The sequence below is a fragment of the Epinephelus lanceolatus genome, chromosome 14 (assembly GCF_041903045.1).
Source record: "Epinephelus lanceolatus isolate andai-2023 chromosome 14, ASM4190304v1, whole genome shotgun sequence".
Classification (NCBI taxonomy): Eukaryota; Metazoa; Chordata; class Actinopteri; order Perciformes; family Serranidae; genus Epinephelus; species Epinephelus lanceolatus.
In genome coordinates, this window is record NC_135747.1 from 10,386,824 (window position 1) to 10,398,832 (window position 12,009).

The 12,009-nt window shown below is 40.9% G+C and overlaps 1 protein-coding gene across 3 annotated transcripts in view; it reads right to left on the reverse strand.

The window, feature by feature from the left end:
* Positions 1-1,842: 1,842 nt before the first annotated feature.
* Positions 1,843-12,009, reverse strand: part of col18a1a (collagen type XVIII alpha 1 chain a) — a 98,843-nt gene continuing 88,676 nt past the window's right edge. For all 3 annotated transcript variants that reach the window (XM_033617746.2, XM_033617745.2, XM_033617744.2), the window contains 14 exons: positions 11,782-11,853; positions 10,298-10,372; positions 9,962-9,992; positions 9,535-9,588; positions 9,368-9,402; positions 9,149-9,280; positions 8,787-8,946; positions 8,566-8,630; positions 6,855-6,983; positions 5,676-5,708; positions 5,263-5,580; positions 4,158-4,355; positions 2,328-2,443; positions 1,843-2,192 (listed from right to left, as the gene is read on the reverse strand). In XM_033617746.2, the coding sequence (XP_033473637.1) occupies positions 1,979-2,192; positions 2,328-2,443; positions 4,158-4,355; positions 5,263-5,580; positions 5,676-5,708; positions 6,855-6,983; positions 8,566-8,630; positions 8,787-8,946; positions 9,149-9,280; positions 9,368-9,402; positions 9,535-9,588; positions 9,962-9,992; positions 10,298-10,372; positions 11,782-11,853 (1,632 nt within the window). In that variant the 3' untranslated portion in view covers positions 1,843-1,978. The remainder of the gene's footprint in view (positions 2,193-2,327; positions 2,444-4,157; positions 4,356-5,262; positions 5,581-5,675; positions 5,709-6,854; positions 6,984-8,565; positions 8,631-8,786; positions 8,947-9,148; positions 9,281-9,367; positions 9,403-9,534; positions 9,589-9,961; positions 9,993-10,297; positions 10,373-11,781; positions 11,854-12,009) is intronic.

Sequence of the window (12,009 nt, forward strand, 5' to 3'; positions counted from 1 at the left end):
ACAGCAAAAACAACCTGCGACAGTAAATGGGTCAAGAAACACAGGACTTTCCCCTGGAGACCGTTGCTCGAAACTGTGTGAACTTTGAGACAGTTTTAACATACATCCTACATGTTTCTTTTGCTAAACCTAACCACAGTTACTTTATTGGCCCAAACCTAATCTCGGTAACTTTACGTTAATTACGTAATTTACGTACGTTTATAGGATATTATACGAACGGTTGCATAAGGATACGTTGACTTAATGTTTTACTTTTGCTGGGATTTAGCCATTCTAATGCCAGGGCTCGCCTCCCCATGTGCAAATGTTTGCGCATAACATGTTGCCTCCAAACTATTTTGCTAGGGCACCATTGCTGCATCTCTGGCTTAGTGCTGCCCAAGCTGATTCTGATTGGCCAAAGAAATATGAACATCTTGGAGCTTGTTTTCCCCTTAGTGCATAATTATGATGGGCTTGGCCACCTTCCCCCACTGGCACAGCACTGAAAGTGTGGAGATAGATCTAGCTATATGAGGGTCAATGATGGATGGCCAAGGTGTGTTGAGCGCCTGTTACTTCCACAGGAGACACTGATTTGTGGTGGAGTCAATGCCACCAGCAACATGTCATTGAGTAGGACATAAAACTGCTGGTCAGGGCTGCTGAATGAAAAGTATCAAGGTCACAGTGCCATCAGAGATCCTCATGAGATTGGACCACTTGCAAATAAAAGAATTCAACACACTGCACAGGCACATGTACCGTACATCAGGTTATTGTTGTAGTTGAAAAAAGACTTTTATTCAGTGCCTGGGAGAAACAGTACAGCACAGTTTTGTTATAAAAATGGATATCCACAGGTTCAGTCAAGACATCAATAGCACTAAGGCCAGGTTAGTCTCTGAAATTCAAACAAGGCTACTGCAAAAACTGCTCTCTCCTTAACATACTGGGTTTCCTGTCCCTAACACCCGTGACAGCAATCACTCCAACAAAGATTAGCAGCAGACTAATCATTTCCAGCTTACTCACTGATAGGTTTTTATGAAGTGGTAAAAGGGAAAATAAATCATTTTAGATTCAAAAGGCTCAATTTCAGCTAGGAGGACTCTTGCCCTCTGGATGTGGGATTATTCATTACAGTAGTGTCTGTGTCCAACAAGGTCATTTAAATTTAGTGTGAAGTAAAAGCATCTGAATGCACTTGAGCAAAAGTCACTGTAACATTTACATATTTGTAGAATAATGCATACAAAAGGAGTGGTTCAGTATATGAGCTTATTTTTTTAAAGCAGTCCTGGTTGTGTATAAGGCACAGTTTCTGATCACAAGCTCTTTTGAAAAAAAATCTATGTTCTGTGCTGTGTAGAATATAAATGAGGGTATTTAGCATTTTTTTATTTTTCCAAATCATTTTTTTCTCTTACATAACTTCATTTAAAAATAAATATCTATTATCTTCTTTAAAATAATCTTTAAACGTTTGCTGTTCCCCGTCATAAACCACAATTCTAAAATGAAATTGAAAAAAAAAAAAAAAAAGTGGAAATGATCAATACCTAAAATAAAAAAAATAACAGGATGGATAATGCATTTTTATAAACAGTTCAAAAAGTAAAACATTGATAACATCAAAAACAATAAACAAAAAAAAATCACAACCAACAAACATGTAATATACAGAATTTTTAAAAAATGGATACAATGTGAGAGCTTCATTCAGCTTCTCTGGTCTCGTTCTGCCCCTTGGAGAGAATATGTGCCAATGCCCCCGAGAAAAAGGAACAACACCCCCTCTGTTCGACCCATCTCTTTGGCGTTTATGGAGGGGAGGAGCAGACGATGCAAAGCGTCTCTGCCAGGCAAAGAGCCACAGGGCCAGTTCACTGGACGCCACATGTTCACCAGGCGTGTTCTCGGGGAATTCAAACTGTGTTTAACTAGGGCCCAGAACAAATACAAAACAAAAAAAAAAAAACAGAGTGGACGGTATTTATTTTTTGGAGTGTGATGTGAAGGCGTTCTCGATGCAGAGGACGATGTAGGAGCCGGAACAGCTACTGGAGGATTGCTGCAGGAGGTGGCCGCTCTGTAGCGATGATGCCAGACCAGTCACAGCGTGGTCACCCGCCCGCCATGTTTCGCAGTAATGGTCTGTTTGCCGGTGGCCTTTGTTGCTTGATCCATGCCAGATCATTTTTTCTGGCCTGGAGGATGGCAAAAACAAGCACATAGGTCAGAATATATGTACAGTATACAGCATGTGCCTATACAAAAGCTAGTGCAGAGGATGCTGTATTAAATTTAACATTATTATACAAATAAAATGAACAAAGGCTCACCATGCACTGTCCCTGAGGATGTCTCTGCCATCGAAGGAGTAGATCGGTACATTCTCCTTCATTTTACTTGCATCGTCTCCAAAGACAGACTCCCAACTGCTGAACAACACTTGGTCCTGCAATGAAGATAATAAAACACCTTCAATTTAATTTCTCCTCTATAATGTGTTCCTAATACAGCAGTGAGAAAGACTGAATTAAGTAAGTTGAGAAGTTGAGAGTTAAGAGGGAATCCAAATAAATGGTATTCTTGCAAACTTTTTTAGGAAACCTTTGAAATAAAAATCGTAGGGCTGACCTTCGAATCCATTGATGGACATTCGAAGCTTCGGAGCTCAGAATGAATTTAATTCAAAGCATTTGACGAACGGGGGGGGGACAATTGTGGCGAAATGTAGTTTCTTCCAACACTAGAATTAAGATAAAAAATATTCACAAACGAAAAAACACTAATAGTCGGTGATAAGTAGTCTTTAACTTTTGACTGAACACTAAATTAAAACCCTCGGCGCACACTGCAGCACAATCAAATAGATGCGCAACTCGGAGCATCAGTGTCTCTGACACCAGACTCAGAGCAGACCGGTGGAACTGGAAAATGCATATTAGGCCTACTAGTTACTACTTACGTTTTTCAAGTGACTTCCCAAATTTGTTGTTGAGTTGTGATATGCTAATTGTTTCTGGCAAATCTGGCACTCTGCTTTCTGGGGGTTGTCGGAGCATATTTTAAAGTGCAACCACACATCTGATGACCTCTTGGACATGTCTGCCAGCTCTGAGTGCACTCGTTGTCAGTATCAGACCAGTGGGGGTTAGTGTTGCGTTTAAGGCCTCCCCCCAAAAAACGAAAAAAAAAAAAAAAAAAGTGCCGAAGCTTCGTTTGTTTTTTTTTCACAATCGAATGCCGTGCCATCGAACGAAGCTTCGATTTTTTTGGGTCAGCCCCAAAAAATAGTCAGAGCTACAGTCGAAAACTACTCATTATGCCTTGCACAGCCATAAGGTGGGTGGGTTTTCTCAGGGTACTCCAGCTGGTTAGGGTAGTTGGTGACTCTAAATTGGCCATAGGTGTGAATGTGAGCGTAAAGGGTTGTCTGTCTCTATGTGTCAGCCTTGTGATAGTCTGGCGACCTGCCTAGTGTCAGCTGGGATAGGCTCCAGCCCCCCTGCGACCTCTAACAGGATAAGCAGTTATGGAAAATGAATGACTGAATGAACAACTTTAAGGTCTACATCAGGCCTATTCAGGCCCGTGGGCACTGTTAGGTAGGTAGGTTTATTTGACAACAATTAAAAAAATATATAATATATATAAATATGTTGATCACGCAAGACTAGCCTGCTGATTAGTTCTGTTTACAAATAAAATATAATCATGACGAAGAAAAAAAAAATGTGATTACAGACATTTTGCCACAATAAAGCCATAAATGACTCTGCTGAGACCAACAATCACATGACCAAAATTCAGTGAAACTTTGACTGAACTGTAGGTTGATTACACAAAGGAGAGGACAAATGGTAAATGTAGATGTAAATGTAAATTGCAATGTAGCGAAATAAGTTTTGATAAAGTGGTGGCGTGATGTTTCAAGTACACACACATAATGAGAAACGTCTGGCCCCCAGGCCCTGAGCATTCTGAAAGTGTGGTCCCTATACCATATAATTCAACAGCCCTGGTCTAGGTGATGAAAAACTTGAAATCTGTCCACATCTGTGAAGGTCAGCCTATGCACACACACAATGTAGTATAAACAGAACCACGTCCACTGTCCGTTTCGGCCCCTTAGTAATATTTCCACTTCCTCAGCAGTAGTATCTCACCTTGAGGTTCACGATGGGGAAGCTGTCCCTGTCCGACCTGCGGACGATGGTGTAAAGGTCTTGAAGCTTGGAGGACAGGAAAGCTCTGAAGGTGCCCTTCAGGCCCACAGCACGGGCCTGCTGGAAGCACAGGAAGTCTGCCCCGCGGATTCCTCGCATGTTACCAGTTTGAGGGGCGTTCAGGGCGATGAGATGTAGCTGATGAGGAAGACACAGGTTTGTGTTAAAATGTCTGCCTCTGTATGACCTGCTCTTGTTTCACATCAGTATGAAGTAAATTATTTTAATAAAGACTGGGCCATTGTATCAGCCAATATTAAATTACTACAGATATATGACTGTTGCTAAGTAACAAATCACAAACATAAAACAGGCAGCTGTGACTCAAGAGGTAGAGCAGGTCATGCACTAATTGGAAGATTGGCAGTTTGATCTCCGGCTCCTCCAGTCCGCAAGTTAAAATATTCTTGGGCAACATACCGTACTGAACCCCAGTTGCTCCTGATGGTGTGTGAATGTGTGAATGGGTGAATGTGACAAGTAGAGTAAAAATGCTTCAAGTGGTTGAAAGACTAGAAAGGCGCTTCACAAGTGCAGTCCATGTATCATTTAGCAGCTAACTGAAGTACAAAAATGTCAGATATATTTAAGGTTATTTGGAGGCATTGTCCCACAGTAAACACTGCCACGTTGATTTTCAAGTGTCTCGCTCACTTATCATGATCAAAGTATAAATGAAAATTTAAAAAAGACCACTGTCAAAGTGGCTTCACTGTCCTACAAACCTTTCTGTGGGGATTTTATTCCTTTTGCTATCCAACCAATTTGTGTCCTTTATTTTTTTACCAATTAGAATCTTCCCGTCAAATTTTAAACAAACCACATTTTCATCACAATTTCTGTCTTTAAGTGTGCTGCAATGTGACCTCCTCCTCTTCACCACAAAGTGTGTTATCTCACCAGCAAATAAACCCTTACCATCACTTAATTACTGGATGTTAAGTATTTTAGGGTCACAGTTTACACCAATTTATCCTGCTTAACATGACACCCTCCATAATTAAGTAATTGACATTATGAGTTCTCCTGGTTGAACTCTACTCACTCCTGATGCTGATGGCACATGGCCAGCAGGCTGCGGCACAGGTGGGCTGGGTCGTCGCTGCGGAGTTACGGGGTATCTGTTGTCAGTATGGTGGGTGGCTAATCTTCCATCTGTCTGACCAGTGTGTCTTGGTTCTGGGAATCTGGGATCATACTGTGGGGGGTATCTGGGGTCTACAGGTGGTTGCGGTGGAGGCTCGATGGGTCGTATGGCAGTACCACCCTGTGAGTAATGGCCAGCGCCGTTGTTTTGGGACTGGTCCTGGGACTGGGGGTACAGGATCACTGGTGGAGGCTGGACCTCTGCCACCTCGTTCTCCTTTAAATTAAATTTGGAGAGGTTCGAAAGATCAAAAAACAGTCAGTGAATAAAAAATGAAAATATGTTTATTGTTTTAATTCTATGGAACTCACCAGATCTCTGAAGAAGGGACTGTACTCTCCAAGCTGAGAGGGGAAAAAGAGCTGTTTAGCAAACACTGATATCTCATCTCACAATGAATTCATCACCTGATATGTACTCTTTTTTACACAAATACATAACATTAGCAAATCTTTTTATATGAGTGAAAGCATTTTACAGTCGAACAACACAATGTTAAACTGTAAAGGCCCAAACACACTGAAATCAATAACTGACGTGCCTCACACTGCAGGTATCACATTTATAAATGCCAACACAGCAGAACCAGGAGCATTTTAGGAGAAGGTCTGTATTTAGACAACAGTTTTGTGTACTACAGATGCTTGTTTTTTTTTCTATACATTGCTAGTTGAGTAACATCATATGACATTTGGTGCATGCTGCTGCTTTTCAGTTGGTTGGCATTAGAACACCGGTAAAGCCACTGGGGACCTGCCATCTCATTTCATCTTTTTTTTCCCCCAGATGGGTAAAAAAATTACATAAATCACAGTCAATCATAACTCTGTACTATGTTAATGCTGTTGTTAGGTGTATGCAGTAAGTTAATTTTATGACCAGTAGATGTCAGTAAACGTTCATGAGGAAACGAGGTGGGTCTGTTATGCTAACGTAACTACTGAGGGTTTAACCTTTTTTTTTTTTATCTTTATTATCTCACATGTGACAACACAACAGTTAACATAGCTGTTGGAAGTAGTAGCTGTTTTCATTGGGCATTGCAGAATTACATCTATAATGTTCATCAAGTTTAAAGCCAAGCTAATGGAGCTATCATAAACGCTCATAATGCCTTTGGTGTTCAGCCAAAAATAGGTGAAGAGCATGTCAGACTGGTGCTTTGGGGGCTTAACATCATTAAAATGCAAGTTATTTTGCATAACAATAAATTAAAAAAAAAAAGAAATAAAATATATAGTTTTGCTTTTTAGCATATTTTCCACAAATACCATTATTTCTGTGAAAACCATTATTGGCTTCCTTATGTGCTGGATGATAGCATGTTAGCCATACCAATTAACAAAGTTGAATTTCTTCAGACTTTTTTCCCCCTAGTGGCCAAGAAACAATCACAGCAGCTTTAAAGTCAAACTGTATTGAAGATGTATGGTTGAAATGCCAAATTTGAACTCTAAAAGTTTTATTGGGTGAAAGGTAGATGACCGTACCATGACTTGCCGCAGTCCATCGCGTACTCTCAAATAGAGGTCTGCTTTGTCAATGATGTAGATGAGGCTGCCCTCAGCCTGGCGTCTGGCAGTCGCTAACATTGTGTCGTACGACCTCAGAACTGTAACCTGTGAAGAAAAATATACATGGTGTTAATATAAATGAAATAATAAATTGGTGCCAATTGCTCTGAAAATAGAAAGTTCTGATTGGCCCTGAATATTCATTCATTCATTCATTCATCTTCTAACCGCTTCATCCTCTTGAGGGTCGCGGGGGGGCTGGAGCCTATCCCAGCTGACATCAGGCGAGAGGCAGGGTACACCCTGGACAGGTCGCCAGACTATGGCAGGGCTGACACATAGAGACAAACAACCATTCACACTCACATTCACACCTACGGACAATTTAGAGTTACCAATTAACCTGCATGTCTTTGGACTGTGGGAGGAAGCCGGAGTGCCCGGAGAGAACCCACGCTGACACGGGGAGAACATGCAAACTCTGCACAGAAGGGCTCCCACGCCCGGGATCGAACCGGCAACCCTCTTGCTGTGAGGCGAGAGTGCTAACCACCACACCACCGTGCCGCCCGCCCTCAATATTTTATCAGGCAAATATAGATACAGAGACGGACACAGATGGCACCTTCTGTCCATACTCTTCATTTCATCAATAATTGTACATGTTTTCTGGCAGTTTACAGATACAAACAAAACAAAGCAGTACCACTGGAGATTGTGGAGGCAGTGTAGCATAGTTCAAGCGAGACACGACCCTAGGAGACGACGAAGAAATGTAAATGATGGTGAAACGGAACAAATCGGTAATATATGATAATATATATTAATATTTGGTGAAGTTATTGAAAAGAATTCCCTGTCCACACGTTAGGATGTACACTATCGCCGCACAGACCTCTGCTGTCTACAACACTGCCTCCGTAGGTACTGTATTACGACCTCCCGCCACCTATTGGCTGTATCTACACCAACATAAAGGACGCATGGGAGAACGAGGTCAGTAATGTTGAATGAAGCGTGTGTATCTATTTTACAAAAAGGAAATTTAAATGAGCCTTAACAATCAGATAATCAGTAGGATGATATTCAAGGAATACTGCACCTGCAAAATTACCATTTTCAAATCAGTTACTCACCCTGTGTTACGTTGAATTCTTGACAACCTTTATTTTTCTTGCATGCCTTCAAGGCGAACAGAGAATCCAAAAATTCTTCATTATTCATGAATTGAAGTGAATGAGGACCAAGTTTAACAACAGCAAAACTATACCAAAACATCCATTTACAAACCCACACAATCCTGCAGTATTGTCCAAGACTCATTTATTCAGTCGTAAGCTCAGTACTTTCTAAACACATGCATTTTCACTAAATCGTTTTGATGTAAAACGCATCAGTACAAACAGTCTCATGCACAGCTGAGTAGCGTGTCCGAGCACACGTGTTTTTGGACTTGCATGTATGTGCTCAGGATATTTTGGTATGGTTTTCTGTTGTTAAATGCGGCCCCCTATAATTTCAGTTCATAAGGAATGTTTGCCGTTTTTGGATTCTCTGTCCACTGTGAGGCATGCGAGAAAAACAAGGTTTTCTTTACAAATTCAACACAACCTGTGGTGAGTAACTGATACACAAATGGTCATTTTGCAGATGAAGTATTCTTTTAAAATGCAGCAATCGTACTTACCCCTGAGGAGTGACCAGGACTTCCAGGTGGACCAGGAGGACCAGGCGGTCCAGGAACAGTGACAGCTTCGAATGAAAACAAAGGCTTGTTAATAATTTGGCTTATGAAGACCCCCAGTGCAGTTTGTAGGCAACAAGCAGAGTGCAGACAGTAGCTAGATGTCACCTCCACACTAGCTTTAGAAATATCCAGAATATATTTTAACAGAAAAAGCTACTTACAGTGATTGGGCCTATATGGTCCTGGAAGTGAGGAAGATCCTTGGGGTCCTGGAGGTCCAGGTGGTCCTGGAGGGCCTGGACGCCCATCGTAACCAATCCCTGGAGGCCCTGGTGGCCCTTGCGGTCCGGGGGGGCCCATTACACTTTCTCCCTTTGGACCCTAAAGTGACGGAGAAAAATCTAAATTACTGGAACACTTACTTTAATAATAATATTAAATTTATAAATAAAATTATTAATAAATTAATAATAATCTATCATCTTGGTCATGACAAACAATTTTGGTTTATGTATAATAAAGGGTCTTGAAAAATAAAAAATAAAACCATACTGACAACAGACATTTTACTCTCTGAACTTACCGGTAGGCCTGGTCTGCCAGGAGACCCTGGTGGGCCTTGTACTCCTCCAAAGCGTGGGTCATAATATCCACCACCAGGCTCTCCCTTTTCTCCCTTCACACCTACTTCCCCACGTTCTCCCTTCAGTTCATTCTGTTGGAAACAGTTTAACATTATGAAGCACAGTACTTCCAGCATACTAATAAAACTAAATGGTGGTGAGATGATAAGCTAGTTTACCTTGAATGCGTAAATATCAAAATTAGAGGCTGTTCCTGGGGAAAAAACAAAGATGTTTTAGTAATTAAGTAAGAAATGATCCACATCCAAACAGTCCTGCAGTGCAGTGGGTATGTATATAATAATGGTGCAGCATGTATTTGTATTTTAAGCAAACTAGAATTTACCTGGGATTCCTGGAAGTCCACGCTCACCACGCTCTCCTTTTTCCCCTTTATGTTCTACAACAAATGATCATTTTTAAAATCAGCTGGTTTGACACGGTATCACACAGGTATATCTAACATTGCAAAACTGTTAGTGCCCTGTGTCTGTGATAGAAATATCTTCTGTGTTTTATCTATTCATTCTTCAGATCTAGACTTGACAGCTTAATCTCTTGACAATAGAGTGTATATCCCCTTCAGGCTGAGGCAGCTGGATCAAACTGAAATTAAGATAGAACTGTTTATCTCTGCAGACACTTTAAACCCTTCCTAAATCTCTCTTCCTTGACTGGCACTTTTACTGAACTTCTCCATTCTGATCCCTCTCTATCTTACAGTATTATGTATTGGTGTTAAAACAACAAATGATGTGTGTTGGAGGTCATACCTAGGTAATTCCTTGAAGATTCATCATAGCGCTATGGACAGAAAGAAGACGTGCTCAATGAAAAAATTTGCAGTACCACCACCAACAACAGAGAAAATATTTATCTAAGGTTCATGCTGAATCATGCAATTAGCAACTGACTCAGTAGTTTTACCAGACAACAGAACAAAAGCACCAAATATTGACTGGTCACTCATGCTTTAATGACACAAATATATATGCTTTAGCTATCAACAACCACAGGATACATGAGCCGCATGAACTTTGTGTTACACTAACTGGTACATTTTCCAAGATTATTTCAAGGTTTGAAGTTTTAAAATACTGTGTACTCACATTGAAGCGATCTAAAGACAAGACTGGCCCAGGAGGTCCAGGTGGTCCGGGTGGTCCTGGTTGGCCTGGGACTCCCTGATGAAAACAAAGTTATTAATTCTTTCTCACTGTTTGGTGTGTAGATACAGAATTATGCCCATGGTAGTGGTGAGATTACTGACATACCGTCAATAATTTAGACAATATTTTGATATTTTACTACTATTGTGACACACTGATTGTTAGCATTGATAAAAACATTGGTATGTGTGTAGGGCTGGGTATTTGTACCTGATACCTTTAAGGTATCGACTAAAATAACCCAGTACCAGTAGCATCAAAACTTTGTCAATCAAACGACAACTCATTTTTGTGCCGGGGTCTTATTTTGGACCACTGGATAAGCAAGCTTTCTGTTGCTGCTATCTCTGGAGCCGCTCCTCTCCCGGCAAATGGTCAGTTTATCGTTTGCCTGGTAAGCACAAGCTAATACAGCAGTAGCAGCTAACATCAAGGCATATAACGCTCCCAGCAAACTCACACCGACACTGAAACAGCTCGACTCTGATGTTAAAACCTTTAATAACCAATAAGCAATGTTAGCCATGTGATGCTAACAGTTAGCCCTGTCACTGTGTGTGCAGCCGGCAGACTCTCACAGTTGTGTCTGGTGTGGAGCTCACACTCCCACAGCAGCAACTACAACACACACAGTCTGTTTTATGGTGAAGTTGAGTGTGGTGTATTGACAGAGTTGGCAGCTTATGAGGCAGAGTATGACTATGCTACATGCCATTTCATTCACATTATGGGTATCAAATGAGGTACACTAATGGTATCAGTATCACTTTAAGGGTACTGGTATTACTACTGGTATTTTTTTTTTAAAATGATTCCCAAGCCCAGTATGAGTGTTTGATATTAGGGCATTCGCTCAGCAAATGCTCACTCTGGAAGAATGCATTCACTGAGGAAATAGTGTGTTGACATTTATGTTAATTAATGTTGTCAATCAACATATATCACACTGGCACAACAGCAGCTCTGACAAGACATAAATACAGAGCAGAAAGGCTAATATTTGTTAAATTAAACAGGGGTTGTTTTTTTTAACCCAAGACTTATGTTACTGGCAGTAACCAGGAACTTGTGCAAAGACAAATAATGTGTACACAATATAACGAGCCAGAGAGCTAATTGGCCACTTGAAAAGAGTTTGAAAAGAGATCTCAGTGAGGGTTTATTGTTAAAGCCAGCTAGTCAGTCAGTGTTTGATGTTCAATGCAAGACTCTCTTCCTTTTTACTGATTATGTGTATTTCATGACACGTGTCACCGATGCACCACAACTATTTTTGACAGAAGGCAGGTCACAGACAGGTCACATATATTAGTATCATGGTGACACTTAGCTGTGCCTTCATTACACTGTCAAACTGACTTTAATATCTTCTGCCACTGTAAAATCTGTTTGTCTGAGGCACTGGTAATAAGATGAACACTTACTGGGTAGCCATAACCTGAACCAGTTCCTGGGTCTCCTTTCTCACCCTTGTACCCATTTACACCAGGGCGACCCTGAGGGGAGAAAAACATTGAATAATATTTCCCTGTGCTCCGAAAACAGACACAATGGGGTTACAATGTAACTACTGAAATATGCAATCAGTGAGCAAACTGAATATGTAGTAACACAGAAAAGCATTGCATATTTATATGAAATTGTACCAACGT